The 23130-nt window shown below is 38.5% G+C and overlaps 1 protein-coding gene across 1 annotated transcript in view; it reads right to left on the bottom strand.

The window, feature by feature from the left end:
- Window positions 1-23130, bottom strand: part of shroom1 (shroom family member 1) — a 61016-nt gene that overhangs the window by 19130 nt on the left and 18756 nt on the right. Inside the window, 2 exon segments of the mRNA XM_055148827.1 lie at window positions 2-1189; window positions 18894-18965. Coding sequence (XP_055004802.1) covers window positions 2-996 — 995 coding nt within the window. The 5' untranslated portion in view covers window positions 997-1189; window positions 18894-18965.

Here is a 23130-nt window from a genome sequence, read left to right as displayed (position 1 = left end):
TAGTTCGCTCCCACTCTCCGAGCCGCAAACAGAGGACGCGTAAGGTCTCATTTCTGAATCTGGAGTTGTTTTGCAGACCCCGGTCACGAAGTAAAACTGTCCTTTATGTTGGATGCTGCTGTTGATAACGTTTTGTCCGATGCTCCAAGACCTGTATTCTCGATGGGAATCTGGGCCTGTAAAGTCGTTTGTTGAATAAGCTCGCCGGCGATTATGTTCAGCTTGATTTGCCGATTTTGGAGGAGATTGACTCAGGTTTTTCCCCATTTTCGGCTCCTCAATTTTCCGATTACTGTTCACGGCGAAGTACTCGGGATTTGTTTGTGTTAAAGTCTGGCTGTTGGGCAGGTGGTGAGGATGGTAGCTTGGTGGTTGGGAGGCTCTTCGGTACGCATCCTTTTTGACGCTTGATTTCTCCGCCTGTTGTCGTGGCGATTGGGATTGTGCCTGCTGAATTTCCTGATGCGTCCAGCTATTCTCCAAATTTTTCGTCGCGATAAAGCTATCCATTCGGGTTGGAATTGGAGGCGGGTTGTGTGTAATGAAGCCTCCTTGTGATGCCAACTCCTGCTTCGTCATTGGTTTGTTATTGTTGAACCCACTTTCGCCATTGTAGTGGTTCAGATTGTTGTTACTATGTCTGTACTGTTGCGAAATTGCCTCCACGGACCTATATAGCTGGTCCATTGTTTTCGGATCAGACTGTAAAACTTGAGAAGGGTTGTACAATGATTTCACATACTTCAAGTCAGCGTACTGGCTAAAAGAGCTAGGCTGAAGATCGTCCGGTAGAAACGGAGAGGGGTAGTCGGGAGCAGTGGACCCTCCCGAGAAAGAACTGTACGCTGAGTCGCCTTTGCCGTGCTGGTGGTGGTGGGCAAACTGTTCAACGATGCTGCTGTTGGATTTGGCAGGAGAGAGCCGGCTCATTGGCAAGCTGAGAGGATGCAAGTCTATGTTACTCATTCTCTCAAAGTGGAAGTTGTAGGAATCCATGGAGGAAAGGGGCGGTTGGATGCAGGCAGTAAGCAGGCATGTGGTTTTGTTGTGGGCGAAACTGGCCGATTCACAACCATGACATTTACAGTTCAAATATCTGCCGCTCTAGGGGGCACTTTAGGTCATCTTCCACGCTTTTCCTTCAGTCAAAATCCCCTTGGCATGGTCAGGTTAGCAGCAGCAGCAGCTCCTGCCAGGACAAAACAAAACAAAAAACGGGTTAATCTGGACTCAAAATCTGTCAGTTGTAGAGCTTGTCTCATGCAACTTCTTCCACTCGACTGAAAAACTCAAAATATGGGTGCTCATGTGGTACCAAAACCTAAATAGTACCGAGAATCGCCGAAACCAAACCTGTCACGAGAAGCTGTATCGCAAAAACAAAACTACGATGAGTAAAAACATCTTTGCACAGCTGTTTGTGTTGAATTGTTAACTTGTATGTTAGCTAAAGCTCTCAACTATTGTTATTACCACAGCTTCAAAGACTCAACCTACTTACTCACATACCTATTCTACTGCAACAATCTTCCTGACTCACGCACAAGAACAACTTTGCTTGGCGTTTCTAGGTCAAATGTAGCATTATAATAAATTGAATAGGATAAATGACCTGAAATCTACATTTCTGGTTTATAGCATTAAGATAAGCCATGAAATACACTGTCTATCTATGTTTTGATAAATTAACTACTATAATCTTATCCCAAGTCCTATCTATTCAACAAATCATGCTTTTTTCTCACACTTGCACTATCCTGGTTTAGTAGGCCAAAGAACAGACCGCATGCTGAAGTAAGGCTCCCTAATACTGATGCATTATGGGGTTTAACAAAGGGCATTGAGGTTAGCCATACACGTTGCAGCATACAGCAGAAAAATGCAAAGAATCCTGCACAGACGTAGAGAAAAAGGGAGGATTAGGCATGTGATAGATGTATGGTATAATACATTGGACTGTACAGTATTGTGGCCACTGAAGGCTTGACCAAGTGAATAGAATGACTTGTCTGGGCATGTTTGGGCTAATGGACGAGGGAGTTACTATGGCAACTGGGTTTAATTAAGCGTTTTTGGTCTAATTATTCTTAACTTTATTCATGCAATTTGCATAAGTGGATATGTCTTTACGATCTTGCAAGAAAGTAAAAAAAATATATAAAATAAAACAACAAACAAATAAAAACAAGATAAAAATAGTGTTTTCAGGATATATCTTAAAACATGAGATTGTTGACGTATTTATATAACATCAAGATTAAATTAGCCTTTTTGAAATTTCTGTAAAGTTTAAATTTAGTAAGTTAAAGTAACCCAGTAGTTCTGGAATTTGACATAAAAATTACAAATTGTTGTTTATCTATGTCGCAAATAACACAAATGATCAACATGGAAATAAGCCTGTAATGATAACAGATTTTGCTGGACGATTAATTTACCAATAATTTACTGCAATAAATGATAATATTGACATTTTGACAATTTTCAACTAATACAATAACCATGGAATAAAAATGCAAAGAAGGAACTGCAAGACAACCAAAAACAATAGGCTTAATTACAATAGACTTGTTCACATAAGAACAGCCTCATGAAGTCTGGTTTAATACAGAATTTGTTTTCTAATATCCTAGTTAGACTACTAGGGCGGGGTATCATCATGAAGTTGCCGATACGATACATACCTCGATAAGTAGGCCACGATACAATATGTTTTTCGATACAGTAAGCTTTGGATTCAATATGATATATTTCAAATCAACTGATACTAATCAAGTTTGTGCAAAGTAAATACAGAAAAAACACCCATTTTACTCAAAACTGTGAAAATGTCAACACAATTGTAGCTCTTACACAAAATAATTGACTAAAATATACCTAAAAATGACTCTTGATGATATATCGATACAGCAGCCCACGATATCAATACTGTATCATCAAATTAAACAATACAATATATCGATATTTCAATATTTTCGCACAGTCCTATAGACTACAGTCCACATTTTAAGGCTGTGTGCCACCAGAAACCTGAACAGAACTGAAGAAGCCATTTGGATCAGCAGTGTAAAGTCTTCACTCTAAAAACTTTTATCCAGTTGACAGTTGACCAGTTTAATTTTCTTTTGCTGTGGATACTACCTGGATACAGCAAGGACTTGTTAACAAAAATGCACTTGAATAAACCATTGCTGAACCAACACGCATTGAAATAGAATTTAACGCAGCCAAAAAAGTTATTGAGCTTGTTCAAAGTTATCGTATGATTAATTGATTTATTGAATATCGTTACAGGTCTACATGGAAATACTTTTTTAGAACAATCTTCCTATAAACCGCAATTTTAGGTATCAAAAATAACCCATACAGTACCAGAGTGTGTCATTTCACCTTTTATATAGAACTAAATCTGTTAAAAACGCTTGAAAAAATAATAATCTGATATCCATTGCAGGTCCTTGTATAACCCGATCTAATCAAAGTAAATATGTGCACAGGTGCATCCTTGATCTAACCTAGTTTTTAATCATTTTAATTGCTGTCAATATGAAGCCAGGCCTTTCTCTAATCTCTTCACCGCATCCATTATTGAAGACCAGAGGGCAGAGGCTGCGAATTGGGACATAATAGTGGGTTGAGTTTTATAATGACTTCTAATGAGCGGTTGTCTCCCTGTGGACCGGTGTCTGTGACTTTGAGAGGTTGCAGTCACATACCTGTCATGCTCTGCGCTGTTAGCAAAACAAACACCACACCCAGGCAAACAGGCTCGTAATGAAATGTATAAATAGGTCGCTAAATAGTTATCTGGCAGTGATGGTGACTGTGAGAACTCGAGATAGTTTTCAAGCATTTTGAAGCCATTTAGAATTAGAACAAGTTGTTTTTGCTCTTCTGAATACAAAAAATCTGTTTGGCGTATCTCTGACCATACATTGCAATATCACTTTTAACCACGCATGCTGTAACTGTGCACATGTGCTTCGAATTTCAGAGATAACAAGGCTCAAGGAAGTCAGACTCTTAATGACTTTTTTGTCCAGGAAACGTCACTAACGCACATGTTTAAACTAAGGCTCGTTTCATTTATGATACAACTTCCGCAGTGGACAAAGCTACATTAAAATACTACACTACACTGTATGTGACAAAAAGTAAAAGTATCATCCCAACTGTAAAATGGTTAATAAATGAAAACAAACCCAATCCAACTAAAATCTGGTAGACATTGTGGACATTGCACAGTTAAAAGACAGTCAGAAGTAGTTTAGTTTAGTCTTTATTTGGAGAGACAATGTACTGAGTCATTAAGCTCTTAAAAAACAGAGATGTTATGCACCAGATTATAGCTAAATAGCAAGTTTCCATCTGCAGTCCCTAGTAGACTTGTTAGGTTAATTGATGAGGACTACCAAAAGTGAATTCACAAACTTCTCATAAGTATTATTAACAAACTCACTGCTATTTCTTAAAGATATACAGACCTGGAGTGTGTTTTGTTTTGTTTCATTCACACATGTTTAACGCACAAACCCTACATGGATAGTAATACAGGAAGTGCTCCACTGTGTTTTTAAACTCCATACACCTTCACAAGAATCATCTGGATAATTTCTGAACTGGAGTTGCCAATCTCTACTGAATCTGAACTGAAAACTACCACTACATGACATCACTAGGTGGAACAGAGCATTTTGAGCTTTAGAGGTGTAGACAGATAAACGATACAATAAACGATTACTCCAACATGTGTGAATGAAACAAAACACAACTCTGGGTGTTTTTGATGAGATAACAACAATAAATTGTGTCTCAAAGCTTACAAGAGTCCATTTTGTTGACAATATTCAAGTACTACAAGTAATACAGGATAGACTCCAATTCAAATTCCAGAGAAGAGAAAACAATAATAAGAACAAAACAAGGACAGGCCATTGTATAGTCTGTATTTAAATATGAGCGTATGCAAGAAAGCTGGGAGTGTTGAGTTTGTAGCCTGTAGTAAATTCACTGTACAAGCTCAAAATTCCATTGCAAAGATATCCCTTGGTGGTCGTTTTGCATATTCACAAACGCACTTGCCTACATCCATTGAGGCTACAGTATAGAGGGGGTTTCCATGTGTTTATATTGAGCCGTCTGATCTACCGAAATGCCCAGTGAGTGTGTATGTGTGTGTGTGTGTGTGTGTGTGTGTGAGATGGGTTAGCTTCCTCCCTCTCTCTCTCTCTCCTCTCTTCCCTCTCCGAAAAAGAGAAAGAGGCTCCCAAACAGGGGTGCGATCAAGTGGAAGTGATGTAGGGGACAGGCGGTGACAAAATGTACGGAGAGCGGAGCGGGGAGGGGAGCTGCTTTGGCTAGGGGGCAACCGGCCGAAACAAATACCCTAACACGCAAGCCACAAGAACGAGAGCCAAAGGGGAACCCAAACAAAAGCTAAAGGTTGAAGGATGTCTTAGCGGTCGGCGATGCTTTAAACGAGCCAGGTCAGCGTACAAGAGTGTGTTTCCAAAGTTTCGGAAAGTTTTTAAAGAAGAGAAACTTACCTTGGCGTTCCCGGCTTCCATTTAAAAGATAAGGCTCTCTAACATAAACAGCAAGTGCAGCGCTGAGTTCGCAATCGGATCATCTTTCGGGATATCCAAGGAGCGGTGGGTATAGAAGACTTTGTGTGAGCAAGTTTCTTCTCTTCCTCTCACTCTCTCTCTCCTCACCCCCCGCACCGAGCGAGAGCAAAGTCTACCGCTGTTGCCGCTACCGCTGCTGGCCGGGCCCCCCCTGATTGGCCAGCCGATGACGTCCAGGATCTGTGCACAATGAGAGCGGCGGAGGGGGAGAGAGAGCGAGAGAGAGAGATAGAAAGGAAGGGAGAGAGAGAAAGAGAGAGAGAGAAAAGAGGCCTCGCATTCCTGGCTGGCTTCAAAGACGGAGCAAGGGCCATTCATTCCCGAGGCCCTGAGACCGGCGCATGGAGACTGGTCTGAGAGAGAGAGGCAGAGAGAGAGAGAGGAGATAGGAGAGCTGGAGAGGGGGGAGAGGGACAGATGGATGCAAAGAAAGAGAGAGAAGATGGAGACAGAGAGTGAGGAAAAAGAGAAAGTCTATGAGAGAGAGAAAGTGAGAACTAAAGATAGAGAAGAGCTGGTGTATGAATAAGAGGAAGGAAAGAGAGATATGGAGACGGGGGGAAGAGACAGAGAGAGAGAGAGAAAGAGAGAAAGGCAGAGAGAGAATGAGAGACAGAGAGAGAGAGAAACGGACAGAGAGAAAGACAGAAAGAGAGGCAAAGAGAGACAGAGAGAAAGACAGACAAAGAAAAAGAGAGACACAGAGAGAAAGACAAACAAAGAAAAAGATAGAGATAAAGAGAGAGACAGAGAGTGAGAGACACAGAGAGAAAGACAGCAAAAGAGGGACAGAAAGAGAGGCAAAGAGAGAGACAGAGAGAAAGACAGACAAACAAAAAGAGAGAGACAGAGAGAAAGACAGACAAACAAAAAGAGAGAGGCAGGGAGAAAGACAGACAAAGAAAACGCGAGAGGGAGGAAAAGAGAGAGACAAAAAGAGAGAAGCAGAGAGAGGAGAAGGGATAGAGAGAGGGAGGGGTAAAGCCACAGGAGCGAACCATGTGACCTCCCAGAGTCCGACCCGAAACACTTACAAAGAGCCACCATCCGGATGCATTCTAACTTTCTCGAAGCAAAGCCTAACGTCCACTTTGTGATGGACACTTACAAGGGCGTCACACGGAGTCCAGCTAATTGGTGCCGCAGAAGAAACTGTTACTAACATGAAAGTGATTTATAGTAGGAGAAAGTAGTTTACTATCAATGGCACAATCCTTCACTCACAAGTCTCCAGCTGAATCATCACTAGGAGTTCCAACAATCACTTTAATCTGTAAAAACTAGCTTGCATTTGTGCTGTCCTCCTGCCATAATAAATGGAATACAATTTACTTTATGTTTTTTTATATCCACTTAATCTAACTAGGATATTAGAAATTCAATATAGAATTTGTTTTCTAATATCCTAGTTAAACTACTCGGGCTGGGTATCATTATGAAGTTGCTGATACTATACATACCTCGATACATAGGCCACGATACGATATGTTTTTTGATACACTGAGCTTTCAATTCGATACGATATATTTCAAATCAATTCAATATAGCTCAGTGAAAAAAGGCCAAATCGTGGCTGTGATACTAAAAGTCCACTAAGTTTGTGCAAAGTGAATAATGAAAAACACCCATTTTACTCAAAACTGTGAAAATGTCAACACAACTGCAGCTCTTACACAAAATAATTTACTAAAAATATACCTAAAAATTACTCTTGGTGATATATATCAATACAGCAGCCCACAATATCAATACTGTATCATTAAATTAAACAATATGATATATATCGATATTTCAATATTTTTGCACAGTCCTATAGACTACAGTCCACTTTTTAAGGCTGTGTGCCACCAGAAACCTGAACAGAACTGAAGAAGCCATTTGGATCAGCAGTGTAATGTCTTCACTCTAAAACCTTTAGTTCAGTTGACAGAATTGAACTTTCTTTTGCTGTGGAAACTACCTGGGCAACTGAGACACTTATTTATCTCATTTAACTTGATAATTTATTATATATGCTGTTCTATTGCTTTCTTGAACTTGGGGTGGAATTTTACCATTGACAAACAAATGAAGGTCATCTTATCTCTTATCTTTCCTTTTTCCTAATTATATGTCATGTCATTAGTCATTCACTCCCCACACAAATGGAAGAATGCAGTTTCTGTAGCTACAGCTTCCGAACTGACGGAAGTGACGAAAAAGTCAAAATAGCAAAATTCTCTCACTCATACGTCACATTCAAACAAGTCGACTAAAGAAATCCTTGGTCGAATACAGATATGTCCTGTTAACTAAAAAGGGGAGAGGCAAAAGCTCTCAAAACTATAACATATTATCTAAAAACAACTATTTATGCGAGAAAAAGAACCAGGAAACAATGCTGATGTCCCATATAAATTCATATAATCTACAAATTTTGGTTGACTTAGACTTAAAAGTAAAGACTGGCATTGATAACTGTTAATCTTATCACTTATCATACACTATATTTAATTGGTTTAAATGCAATCAACGTCTGAATGTTACTTTCTAAGATCGTGAACACTCTGCCCGGCAACCGAGCTAAGTACCCTCTCACGGTTTAGCCTTAAGCGGCCCAAGAATGCAACAATCATACGCTTAAATAAATCTGATATTATCAAAAATGTCAAGCAAGGACACATTTTTAGGAGATTACATGCTGGGAATTCCTTTAGAATCTGAGGATTGTGTTATACGAGTTATATTATCTTAATGAGAGAGACTGGACCACCTTAAAGAGTCCCATATTACACATGATTTTCTGTTCTATGTTTTAATGTTGTTTTTGTATCATTTACACATGTTTAACACACAGACTCTTTATATCTACGCTGAGTTGTTCTCTCAAATAGAAAATGCTGTAGAATTATTTGGATAATTTCAGCGACAGAATTGCCAATCTCTACTGAACTAAAGGTAAAAGGCAGCTGTTAACTTGAAAACTACTGCTTCGTGACGTCACAAGGTGGAACAGAGCATTTTGAGCTTTGGAGATGTGGACAGATTAAAAATGAAGTATTAATCAAATGTATGAATGAAACAAAATGCAACTCCAGGTATGTTTCCAGAGGTAACAGCATGACAACATGACTTAAAGTCTCATATAGGATCTTTAACAGCAGGATAAGGAACAAGATTAAAAAATTCTTTAAAATATTGTGGCAGTGGACCAGCTGAGAGTATTCTGGCATGTTTAAGTGGGTGAAAGATTGACCTCTGACCGGGACACTAAATGGATTGCTGTAGTGGTTTTAATCCTGTTGTTTCTCAATCACAATAGCGAACTGGAGCCAACGGAAACACAAACAGCAGGTGACATATGGACCCTAGATAAACAGCCTCGTTCTTATAGTCACACAGTAGTTTTTCCATAGCAGGTATTTGCTCTTCTTGAACTTTCTTAGGTTTGTAAGAGTAATACAACAATAAGAATTTTGAACATGCTTTTTCAGTGGGCAAAGTTACGATAATATTTCAAATGTTACATAAAATATTGCATTCTCTCATATTAATTTCAATTTGGATTTTTTAAATCAGATTGCAATGGTTCACTTTCTGGTTCAATTAAACATCCTGTATGACACAAAATTGACTCTTCTACCTTTAATTCTGTAGAGATAAGATATTCCATGGCTCAAATTATCTCGATGACTCTAGTGAAGGTGTATGGAGTTTAAAAACACATTGGAGCACTTCCTGTATTACCAAGTGACATCACAAGGTGGAGTGTATTCAGTTTAAGAAGAGAACTCAGCCAAAATATGCAGGGTTTGTGTGTTTAAGATGAATGAATGAAACAAAATACAACTCCAAGCATGTTTTGATGAGGAAGATCACCATCAGATCAGAAAATAGTATACTATGGGCACTTAAAAAATAATAAAAGAAACATTTTAAAAAATGGCTTAAAAAGTAACTTAGAGTTGGAGTCCCTGGGAACTAAAACTATTTAACCTGGCATATTCTTTCTTAGCAGTCATACAGACAGACATTCAGACAAGAATTTTAGTCCCTTTTGCAGAGAAAGTCACTCAACAAATCCTGCATAACCACATTTTTTCTTTTGTTAGAGATCATTCATACATTTCGTTCACAGGGCTAAACCACTTAAAATATGTAGCATAGCACTGGCGCAGAAGGCTTTAATGGGACAAACACTTGACTGAGGCTCGACTTGGACTCACGCCTCCTCCGGATACAAGTAAAGCATCACTTTTATTGTCCGCCCAGTGAGACGCAACAGGGAGGAAGTGAGTATGAAAAGCTGGAAGTGTCTAAGAGCTTAAGACCTTCCACGGTAAACTGTCTGGTATCGGCAAAAACACAAAAAAACTTAAACATGGAACTGATGCCTGCTGTGTCTGCAATGGTGTGTTTAAAGAATCTCATTGCATGGTTTCAAGGTACTATATTACAAATGATATTTTAATCTCTAACATGTCTTTATAGTCACATAAAAAAAAATAATAAAAAAATAAAGTTTGAATAATAGTCAAATTGTTGCTTAATTTAAAAAAAAGAAGAATTTAAATGTCAGCAATGAGGTGACCATAGACTATAAATGGACATAGCTAACCTGCTTGCCACCGCATTCCAAATAGGAAGTGAGCATGGACGTACTTCCGGCTCCATCGACTCTGGCTCCAATTCACTTTGTATTGAAAAAAACATCATGTCCATAAATCAATTCCGATTCTGTGAAACTTGGCTCCAAATTCCTCTCATAACTGCCGGCATCTGCAAGCTTCATCTGACTGGAGTCGAACGCAACACAGGACCTCATTTCCTAGTGAGCCAGAGTGGTGGAGACGTGTGGAGACACTTTTTAAAATATTCCATCCAGTCCTTGTATTTGCAGAGGTCGCTGGTGCTAGGCTAGTGCATGTCAATGACCATAGTTATCCTGCCACTAAAAACAGTCTTACCCACTCCACAAAGCACCCGAGGCTGAACAAATATAACGCCAGACTGTCGATGTGAATGTCAGAATAATTTTAGGAGTAAAACCAGCCTTGCATTTGAAGGATTTATGTCTGAGCAGCAGCAGCAACGAGTTGTACTTCCTGACAGAAAGCTCGGCAGCGGTGGACTGATATCACCTAGCACCTATCTTCCTGGCAAAGTAAAATTCCACTGCTGCTGAGAAAATAGTCTCTCAACATGCAACGATTCATGCGATGCAAGGTTAGTTTTATTTCAAACATTATTCTATCAACACAGACATTATTCTAAGACCATTCCAGCGACCTCTGCGACAAGGACTGGATGGATTATTTTAAAACGTGTCGCCACACGTCTCCAACACTCTGGCTAACTAGGAAATGTGGTCCAAATTTCCGGACTGTCCCTTTAATCCACTTCTCTATACAGGCCATGGTGGTAACTTAGGACCATACAAAACTTCAAAATAAAATATGGAGTGTATGTGAAACTTTCCACAACACAAAGTAATAAAAATTGTTCAACATTATTTTAAATATTTGATTTGTAAATACGTTTAATGCATACATTCACCTTTTATCTGATTATACTGCATTATGGCTCTATTTTTGTAAAGTTTTTGGAAAAACATACAGTACACTTATGATTTATACAGGTCACTTCCTATTATAAATTATATTCATGCAACAGCACAGTGTATTCAAGCCTATTTTACAATCCCTCATTTCAAAGTTACAATAGTTTGATAAGACTTTTATTTTTATTGCTGATATTGTTTCATTTCAAGGTAAATAGAACTTTCAGTTATGGTCCAGTGTTCTGCGGGGCAGGCCTCACATCTCGGTCTAAAATCTGACCTAAATACTTTAATGACAGGACTTTACTTCCACACTCTGCTATCTTTAGACAATATTTAATTAGATGAGGTAGCGATTGAGACAGAGCCTGTGTTTCTTGACAATGGAAGGGTTCATTAGCAAAACCAGATATTTAAGTTTTGAAACGAATCAGGTCAAATCCACTCAACGAAGAAAAGATACAGTAAGTTAAAAAGTATTCAGGTCTGGAATACTTTTTAACTATCCGCAAAGTCAGTTTCAAGTGAATGATTTTTTTTATTCATCTACGTAACGACATCTGACTTTGCAAATGAACTTTTCACCTGCACTAGAACAACACAGTAGAAAGTTACTAGCCAATAAAAACACCAATGTGGTCATGTGTTATCGCCGGTGGTAAAACATTTTCAACTGAATTTTTATAACAAATTAAAACTTATGTAACTTTCCTGGTAGAGCAGCTTGTCTCCAACTGCTTTGCCTAAAATGTTCAACAGTATAGCATTAAGCATCAGTCTCCATGGAGGCAAACATGGCATTACCAATCCCAGTTCCGAAGGTCAGATCTGTGGAGAGGCGAGCCCACTGTGCCCACTGTACACTGTCATAGTTGACTGGACACACTTTATTTTTCATTAAAATACTTTGACACATTTTATTTTTAGTTTCTATGTTCAGAGCAGACAGTGTACCTCAAATATGCAAAGAAGTACACACCTATGTTCTCTAAAACACAACATGGCTGCAAACTGAGACACACCCGGCTAAAAGCATGTATCCTTTATTAGTTAACCATTAAACAGGAACTACTGCATTCTGCTTTACAGTATGAAAAATAAGTCCATATATCAGTTTTGTGTGGTGAACCAAAGCAACCACAAGTAATATGATCAAGTTAAAAGTAATACAGTAGAAATCCTTCTTGTCACAGCAGCTATGTGCAGTAATTTTTTTGTCACTGTATGTAGGAATGCACCGGTACAGCTTTTTCAGTTCTGATACTGATACAGATACTTGGACTTTAAGGCTACGTTTATATGATGACGGTCTGAAAAGAAGATGCAAAAGTGGCGTCGTGTCTTCACTTTTTATTCCGCGTTTAGACGAGCGTTTTCGGGAGGAAATCTGCGTGCATACGATGATGCAAAAGTGTGTGGAATTCGATTGGGTAAGCATGCCATACGACATGTTTGTTTCTATGTACTGTATGTATGTGACGTAAACGCATACACGATGTGAGCAGATCTGACCAGAGTTCTGTGTCTTGGGCAGTGTAGACAGAAACGCTACGGTGGAGTGCATTCAGCTTTTCCACTCTGGAGGGTGGTTTCAGATTTTTGCGTTTTTAAGTCCCAAAAACACTGTCACCATCTAAACGAAAGGCACAACCGATAAAATATTTTGTTGTTTTTACCTGCAAGTGTTCTCATGTAAACAGGCCCTAAGTATCTGCCAGTAACTGATATTAACCGTTAACAGGGATGGAAAAGGCACTTATTTCCTTAAAACATAGTTAACTTATTACACAGAGATCCAACTGTGTTATGTAACCATTACTTATCCTTCAAATCACCACTGAACATACTTTTATACTGAGGTATAAAAGTCCAAACATTATGAGATGTTCTAGGCCAAAAATGAGCCTGTAAATAGTCTTATTATATCCAATTAAAAGCTCAGTCACAATATCGCCTTAATTTATACCATTGAACCTGACCTTTGATTTGATACCAGGATCTGTATTGGTGCATTCCTAATTGTAGGTATTAGAAATCATGTATTTAATGCTTTATAATATAGGTACTGGTAGATGTGTAAAAAACAAAAAAACAAAATCGACTTTTATTTTGTCTTTTTCAGCTTGTGGTATGTGTTATCCAATGTGTTATGCAGGAACGTTCTGACCCAGGTCTAAGTCTGCTGACAGAGGGAAGAGTCAAGGATAATTATAGAAGCAATGGGATTACGAGGAATTTGATAGCCCATCTCAAAACTATCTCACACGGTTTCATGATAAAGACTCACGTGGGCCGTGTGTCAGCCCGAGATTGGAGAGTCTAATTTTACCACCCTGAGCGTTGTGTTCTTGGAGATTGATTTTCCAAAACTCTTGCGCTGTTAACCCAGCCCTAAAACATGCACACAAGGTTAATCACAACAAAAAATAATCACACAAGGAAGTAGTCAAATATTAATAAACTGACTAGAATATGCCAGTGATGTTAATGATAAACATACTGTATCAGATGATAATATTCAGTGAAAGGTTGTGTTCAAGGTCACATATATGAAACTGATTAAATGCACCATACTGATAATGGGATTCAATATTGGCACAGTAACAGGAGATTTGCTGGAACAGTTCAGTTATCCTGATTAGTTTTATTACATCAGATTAAAGGCCCATTTACTGGCTGATAGATCCAGAAGATCTCATAATGCCTAAACTTTACTTCATACAAGGCTGTTCAGTAGTTAGTTGCAGAAAAAATAACAATTGCATAACACAGTTGGATCATTTGTAATCATTTGGGGGAAAATGCCAATTTTGGTCCTGATACTGGTATTGATTAATATCAGGTATGCTTAAAGCTTTAGTAGTATCTATTTAGTATCATATCGGAGCTGGAAAAGCTGGATCAGCACATCCTTGAAAATTATTCGGAAGTTGTAATTTCTTCATACTCCTTTTCTAATAGGGATGTGCAAAAATATCAGAATATCATTATATCGTATTGTTTAATGTGTTATATATAGTACATATAGTAGATACAGTATAGATATCATGGGCTGCTGTATCAATTTATCACCAAGAGTATTTTTTTGTATATTTTACTAAATTATTTTGTTACAGAGCTACAGTTTTGTTGTTTGTTTAGAAGAAGGAAACTCTTTTATGCAACACATTTGACATTTTCATTGCTTTAATGAGTAAAATGGGCATTTTTCAGATTAACTTTGCACAAGAAGTGGACCATTATTTTTTATTGAACCGTATCAAATCGCTTTGAAATACATCATATCGAATCGAAAGTGCACTGTATCGATATCGTATCGTGGCCTGTGTATGGAGGTATGTATCATATCAGCAACTTCTTAATGATGCCCAGCCCTATTTTCTAATGTTGACATGCTGTCTTTGTTAAGTATTCTTGATTATTCATTCATGTTTTGTTATTATTATATGTTCTGTCATGTTTGTAATAAAATGAATGCATCCTCCAGTTAGGTACCAAGTCTAGCAAACAGAGGACAACTTTGAAGGATGGGTCAAATGCAGAAAATACATTTTCAATAAACCATACTCTTATTTTGTTTCTTTTCCCTCTACTTTTGTGATTGTTTTATCAAATAGAAGCAGCCGATGCAAGAACAGCCTATCAATTGTGCCACCAAAAGAATCATCTCTGAATTTGATATTATACAAATGATTCTAATTCTCGCCAGTAAATAATAATCATTCCTTTGAACTGCTGTTTTTACTCTACATGCCTTGCCCACTTTTGTTTTGAAGGTTTGGAATGTAGGTTTGTATAGCTGTATTAGAAAACAAATACATGGAATGCTTAAAGGAAAAAGTTCACATGCTATATTTCATCATGCAAACTCAATATTGATACTAAGGAATAGTCTCGATACTCAGTACTGATTCCAATACCTCAGTAAATTAAAAACACTCCTTAGGTGGGTTCCAAAGTGGTCCATGGGCGTATACTAGTCTATGTGCTCTTATACTTGTTCTCATACAGCTCAGCAGTGGCGGACTTAGCAATTTGGGAGCCCTAGGCGAATTTGAGTTTGGAACCCTCACTATAATGCGCTTTTTTTTTTTTTTATATATTTATTGTCTGTTCTTTCCCATTGTTCTTGAGACATGCACATCTCTATTTATTTGAATCATGGTGGATTGGAAACTTGTCTTATTAGTTACTTGGCCTACTAGATAACCAGAACTGAAAGTAGTTTTATTTTTTTTACTAGTACAATTATATTTTTGTTTACATCCATTATACTACTACTACTACTACTACTATTAATAATAATAATACATTTTATTTATTAGGTGCCTTTCTGGACACTCAAGGTCACTTTACAACAACATAAACAAGTTAAATACTATTAAAACATGCAATTAAAAGCATACAGTTAAAGTGGGACAGTATTTTAAATTACTGATTGTATTTAATTTCATTACTTTTGATTATTTTATTTTTTTTTTATAATTATAAACTACTCTCATTTAATCTGATATTGAAAGAAAATCAAATTGCTCTGAGGCCTCGGCTATTAATGACACTGAGGGCAATTGTGGCCCCTCCAGGTTTGGGGCCCCAAGTAGCCACCTACTTTTGCCTAATGGTAGCACCGCCTGTGCAGCTCAAGATCATTGTAAAGCTAGTCAGGAAAGGTTCTTTTCAGTCCTGTGTACGTGACTTTTTGCATAGAATTGATCTTATGTACCTAGCATTTCTTTAAGTATTGGCACTTTCTAATAAATATTAGGCTATATGGCCACACCAGCTTGTCCCAGTTTAATGCCATACTGTGCAACATTCTAATTTCACCCCAACATGAAAAATGACATAGTCCACCTTCATGCTTTTCTAGCTAAATTACCATTTTTTGGCATATACAAGGCGTGGGACTGAGCTAAAAAGAGTCTTGAATGTCCAATGACGACAGGTTTTACTGGATTAAAAAAGGAAAACGTGACGGCATATTACAGTATCTGACAAAGGAGTAGGAAGAGCTCTGAAAAAGTAGCTAAACAACAAGGGAGCCACGCGAGACAAAAGATGTTCAGAGAGAGGAATGTGTGAAAAGACAGGAGCAGTGAATAAGAGAAAGACGAGCTGGCCTGCAGGAAGTTGAACACAAGCCCCGAAAAAAACAATAACTACTGCCCTACTTCCTGTTCAAAGGTGGGAAAAACTTCACAACAGAAAAATGTGCCCCAACAAAAACACTGCATTGTTCAGCAGTGTCCCCAGGGAGAGTCCCACGTCCCTGAAGACACCGGGCTGTTTGCATAATTGACGTGCATACGCAAAACCAACGTGACACAAAGCAGCAGGACACGCATTCAAATGAGAGGTGTACAATACAATATGACATAAGGAATCTACGGACAACTCATCTGTGGTGTTGAGCATTTTCTAATCTGATTGTCTCCATGGAGATGTTATTGCTTTGTAGTGTTGTTGCAATACTAAATTTCAAACTCAATTTGTTACTAAGGAAAAGGCTCTGTACATTTTACCAATTTTGATACCACAATGATTCAGTTTGGGTTTGGGCACTTGGCCTTTGGTTTCTGCACAAACATCAATGTTGTTCTGTGATCGGTGCGCCCACCCAATTAACCGTACAGCAGGTATATACAAAGATGGATTCTCTTGAGTTTGTGAACTCACTAATATAGCAAGGTTACAAAATCTGGAATGTTTATGGTTTTTCAGTAGCGACACTTGTTAAATTGAGTATCTATTTTCAATACTGGTTTAATATTGATTAGAACCAGATTTTTAATACTGTTGACATCCATATTGCTTTGCCTGAAATGTTCCATAGTATAGCATTAACTTATCATCCATCCATTTTCTTCCGCTTATCCAGGGCCAGGTCACAGGGGCAGTAGTCTAAGTCTAAGCAGGACTCCCAGACTTCCTTCACCCCAGACACTCCCTCCAGCTCCTCCGGGAGGATACCAAGGCGTTCCCAGGCCAGCCAAGTGACGTAGTCCCTTCAGCGTGTCCTGGGTCTTCCCTGGGGCCTCCTCCCAGTGGGACATGCCCGGAACACCTCCTGAGGGAGACGCCCAGGAGGCATCCGGAACAGGTGCCCATTCCACCTGAGCTGGCTCCTCTTGAGGTGGAGGAGCAGCGACTCTACTCCGAGCTCCTCCCGTGTAACTGATCATTTTACATGTATTTATTACAGAAGAAAAATACCTTACCTCTCCACAAATCTGACCTGTACCTTGGCCTGATAGTGCTCGTGTTTATGGATAGACATTTCTGGCCATACTGTGGAACATTCCAGATAAAGCAATGATATCTCCAAGGAGACAAGCAGGTTGCAGACCCTCCACCAAAAAAATTCCACAAAGGACTTTTAATTAAGTCCTACATGAACAGTCCATAGCTTTGAGAAACTTAGACTCCACTATCCAGTACAGTCCATCTACAAGGCACAAACGGGCAGTGTGAGCTAACCCTTTGTCCTATCTCCATCCCTTTGGTTGTGTATGTGGGACCAGGCCGCAGTCACCATCTCTGCAAGCTTACATAATAGTTCACCAGCTGACCATAGACGCATGACAGACCAGGAATTCACCCGGGCTGGCCCCTTCATTGGGTACAGGACAGGGGGCAGAGGCTAAATACACATCAACCAAGTTTATCTCATAGAAAATACCCCCCACTGAGAGACAAACCACAGGAAATAAGACCAAAAAATGCTATATAAACCTTTCAGGACAGGAAATTGTAATGAGGGGAAAGCCGATAAAAGACTTACTACACCCTATACAAAGCAGTGGGGTATAAGCCTTTTCAATTGACCTGTGTCTTATAAGTGCAGTTCATAACAGTTTTACATAAAGCGACTAGTGTTTGCTCTATAAACTAGTTTAGGTTTTGGTGAGGTGAATTATGGTTGTTTATACACAAAACACAGTCTTATGACAGAATTTAAGATTGCAAAAGAAAAGAAAAAAGAAAGAATATATAATCAAAAATAGTTCAGTCCAGTGGTATATAGGTTGACATAGCTTAAAAAAAAAAAAAACCTGTGTAAAAACTTACTAGCGCCGAAGCTCACTAAAGAAATTCTTGATCAGCTAAAGCCATCTTGCCGGCCGATTAGCCGGGTAAAAAGGGGGTGTGATCTCTATGATGTGACCCAAACTGCACTCACAAGAGAATAACTACACAGGAGTTCAACCAAAAACAAGTATTTGCATGGTGTATAAGAATTTAAATTGTCTTTATATGAAAAAAAAAAAGCAGAATAAACTCATGCACTCATTAAACTCAGATCCTTAAAGGTGCATGTTGTAACTTTTCTTGTGGAGGGTTCTGTCAAATTATTTTCTCCATGGACATGCGATAGCTTCATTTGGAATGTTTCGCAGTATGGTATTAAACCTTTCTATCTTCATGGAGACCAAACTAGATAAAGTTACAGGTCAGCTCTGTGAAGAGGCGACCATGCTCTCTGTCAGAATGCTTGTTTTTCCAGGTATTTCCAAGCTATAAAACCACCTGTAATTGAAAACTTGTAAGGTAGAGCTGTTTAAAGTCATACTGTGGAACATTCCAGGCAGAGCAATAACAGGAGATGATGGACCCCACAACAAAAAAGTTACATAGTGCACAATTAAAATCTAAACATAATAATTAATCGACTTATAAAAAATTTTGGTTGACTAAAACAACACTGATCAAAGTTCTCCTGTACTTACAGTTATTGCGTTGTCTTGATCTCCTCGGTCACCATCTTCTTCTTTCTTCCTCTTCCTTTAACCAACTTCAGTCTGAAATGAGACGATACACAATATTATTTCCATGAGCACATTTCGGACCCATTCAACACCTGCCGTGGTTTAACTTAGTGACTTATTATCCACACAGACCAGCTGACTCTTTATGGACCCCACGGAGCTTATCACTGAAGCTGGTGAAGTGCGCTTGGCATCGAGTACAGGCAAAGTAAATAGGTTACCAAGCGCAGCCCAGTCTGAGGTTTAGGTACGATATGCAAAATGTATTCAAAGGTACGCTTCAGCTCGTACAGTCAGAGGAACATACGGAAACAGCACCCTTGATACTTTTCTGTGATTGTATAAAAAGTAGTTGTAGTTATTTCATGGCTGGAGGACTGAGAGCAAGTTACGAGAAGTCTGCGCAGAAAAATTTTGTGATTCAGTTAGTTGATAACAGTCAGAGGAGTTGTTTGTAGTACTAGTGGTAGTAGTAGAAATACTGTGTCTGCTTCTTTATCTTTGTCTCTTTAGGCTGTTATCTTAAATGTCCTTCACTAAATAAATCATGTGCCTCCGAGCATGAAGTATTCATTGTTTCACACTATACTGGTACTACTAACTATTCTTTCTCATTTGCCTCAGATGCCCTTCCCACCCAGTTTCCTGATCAACTGGGACAGTGAGTTTCTTGACCTACTAGATAATACTTATATAATACTTTTTTTTTATAGACACCCAAATGCTATTGAAGCATATTTTGGACATTTTCAGCATTCAAGATTTCAACATTGTCAGTTTAAGGAACTGTTGCACAACACAATTACAAAGTCATTCTAATAAGCAAAACTAGCCAGTGGAAACACTAGCAATTTTGAAGAGGGGCCAAGAGATCAGAAATAAATCATGTAAGAAGAAGGAAAGATTTTTTAGGAATGCACCTCCTTAGTCCCTGGGATAAGGTCCGTTGATCCTGTGCAATGACTTGACTGTAACTCTACTCTCAATAATGATTTCAGCCAAAGTCTCTCATCTTTCCACAACTTCACAAATCCTGCACATCAACACACTATCCTGTTCATTTTGGGGAAGGACGGGTAATTATTAGACGGTGTTTTCCCCATTTTTTGGTAATCGTGCCGACCTCCTGCGGTGGCCAATGTCAGATTACGCTAAGAAATGACCGGCGGGGCAAGCGCACAATTGCATTCCTGTGTCAGCCTCCCCATGACTCAAACCTTTACACCAATTACAGAGACGTTTGAATCACAAACCATCGCTAAATACATAAGATAATAGCGACTGTAGGATTCAGATTCAAACTGTCAAAAGTACAAAAGCTTATGCAAGAACAGGTATGGAAAAGTGCAACAGATATTGTAAAATTATAAAATGAAAAATCCAGGGTGTATGTTCTTCATACAGTCCAAAACGCAGTCTAGCAAAAGAAATAGGGACAATCATCGTCTTTAATTTGTAACAAGGCAAATGTGAAATTTCAGTTGTGACCTGTGGTAAACTCTAATGAATAACTCTAATGATCATACATACGGCTGCACCAATGCAGCTTTTTCTGTTCAGATACCGATGCCGACACCGACACTTTGGCCCTAAGGATCAACCAATGCAGAGACTGAAAATATCATTTTTTTTTTTTAAACACAAACTGGATATGGTTAAAAATGACCAAATGTGGTGTGTGATTTCTCATTTAAAGTATATACAGACCAGCAAAAATAATACAAAGTGTTTAGGACCAACATTGTCCAGTCTATCATCTTTTGTCAATTTACACTGCAGACCAAAATGGGATATCAATGGGATATCAACTCAACTGATATCTTGGGACCTAGGGATGTAACAATAACCAAAATATCATCAAAAGTCTCACACTAATATCATGGGACATTACAAGATACTGAATTACAAGTTTTTTTTGTTAAATACAGTGTGATGGGCCCACAATAGCTAAAAAACAAAGAACTACATAGACCATGACCCTTTGCTCTGTTTCAGTCCAATCTAGAAGATGAAATAACTGTTAAAAAGTAGTAGAAAAGTATATTGTATATTTATAATTTTGTTAGCCTCTACAAAATATCGCAATAAGTATTGTACCGTGAGATGCATATTATGAAAATACTATATCGAGACTGATCCAACAAAATGTTCGATATCTCAGACCAGTATTGTATTAGTGCAACTCTAATCATACCATTTGTTAAAGTTTCAAGCGTTTTGTGTATCCAGAAGCTTAACAACCACAATGATCCGTTTCTTAACCCAGCAACTCAACCAACAGCAATTTTACATAAAGATTTTCAAACCACAATTACGGTAAAGAAAATATGCAAAAACACTATTGCAATATAAACTTCCTTCTAACTTTGACTTTGCATTTATCTATTGCCATTTTGCAGCAATGAACTGTTTCTAGTATACTGTTTTTTTAAGTGTCTCAAAGTGTCTAATGAAATTCAAAAAGAGGTATAGGCCCTCGGTGCAGTAAAATAGTGCAGTAAACATCACGGCAGCATGTACTTCAGACACATCTTCTCTTGTTCTCTTAGATCCACACTATTGGCAAACAAAATGGCCTCTGCGTTAAACTTCCATTAGCTTCCCTTACTCACCAGTCATCTGAAGCCACGGCCATTACTTTCCAGTGACATCACGTCTGCTAAATGGAGAAACAAAGACGAAGACGGGGGGACAAATCGTGAGAAACTGGGTCACTGTCCGCACTTAAACATGTGAAGAAAAGAGGAGCCCGGACTCAGCTAATCTTTCTTTCTGAACCTGCCAGGAGTCTGCGTAGCGTGAAAAGTCCAGCTACGCGATACCCTCTCTTCTGTACAACAGCAGTGTCCAAATAACAAGGAAACATTCAAGAGTCACACATTTGAATTGCAAAATAGGAGTCCGGCTTCACGTGACAATACAGCATTCTATACGGCCCGTAGTTTAACACTGAGCTTGAGGGCAGGTCACAATCCTATGGTACCACTTGCATTTTCACTGTCAGAATGCAAATGTTTGACCTGGTTTAAGGTAAGAATTTATTATTTAGCTACTGGGCCTGTCCACGAAAAGGCTCTTGACTGCAAGCATAAAATGTATGAACTGAGGTGAAATTTTGTTTTGAAAAGTGGCGGCATTGTTCAAATTGACAATCACTATTTTACGCCATTAATGCCACAGTATTAGGGGCGTAACAGTACACAAAAATCACGGTTCGGTTTTGAAGTCAGGGTTAATTTTTGGTACAGAATGGGAACAAAATGCAAAACCATTTGTGTGTTTATTAAATCTACATTCATGTTTTAACATTATACAAACAGGAAAATAAAATAAATGCAAAGTGCTGCTTGGTAATACTAAAAAGTAAAATAAAATATTCTCAAATAAGCAACAAACATATGAAAAAAATCAATTCCTTATAAACAGTAAACAAAACCTTTCAAAAAGTAAAGTGCAGCACTAACAGTTCCAGCATAAAGTTTTACTCAATCTTCAGATTTTTGGCCAGAAAAAACAGCTTGTCCACACATCTGCAGCAAGTACAGATCTGCTGCAGTTACAATGTCTCCAGTGGTTGAAAATATGTAATATGCGGAGATTCCTTACCAGCGAAAGGCAAAAGTGAGGACAGCGGTGTGACAACTGTAGTTTTGTGAGGATTCATATGGTTTGGGGGGACGTAGTCAAGGCACGGGGGCGATTGTTGTCAATGCGACCACCCTAACTATTGATTTACACACAAAATAGTGAAATAAAAACACCAGGATCACATAAAGCGGATTAACATGAACATTTTATGTCCAAACTAGAAAAGCACTCAGAGAGCGCAGACCTCCGCCAAGGACTACAGTCCCCCTCATATTAATTGTGTTTTCCATAAATATTTGTCTCGTATCTTTCAATTTGGAATATGAAAGAGGATCCCATTGTCCATCCCTGAGTCAAATTTCATGAGGTTTGGTCAATAATTAACCGAGATATTGAGAAACAAAATTTTTGGCCCCATTTACCACAATGTTAACAAAAATTTCAAAGTGATCCAGAATCCAGGATTTCTTCTGGATCACCCCCAAAATGAAATCAGTCCTTCCTTTTCACATTTCCAACAAATCCTGAAAATTTCATCAAAATCGGTCCATAACTTTTTGAGTTATGTTGCTAACAGACAAACAAACAAACAAACAAACAACAAACGCCG

Source organism: Boleophthalmus pectinirostris, unplaced genomic scaffold (assembly GCF_026225935.1).
Source record: "Boleophthalmus pectinirostris isolate CB_2022bp ecotype Guang Dong unplaced genomic scaffold, ASM2622593v1 HiC_scaffold_12, whole genome shotgun sequence".
In the NCBI taxonomy this organism is placed as follows: Eukaryota; Metazoa; Chordata; class Actinopteri; order Gobiiformes; family Gobiidae; genus Boleophthalmus; species Boleophthalmus pectinirostris.
The sequence above is the reverse complement of the archived record's forward strand: the minus strand, read 5'-3'. Positions and strand labels throughout refer to the sequence as shown.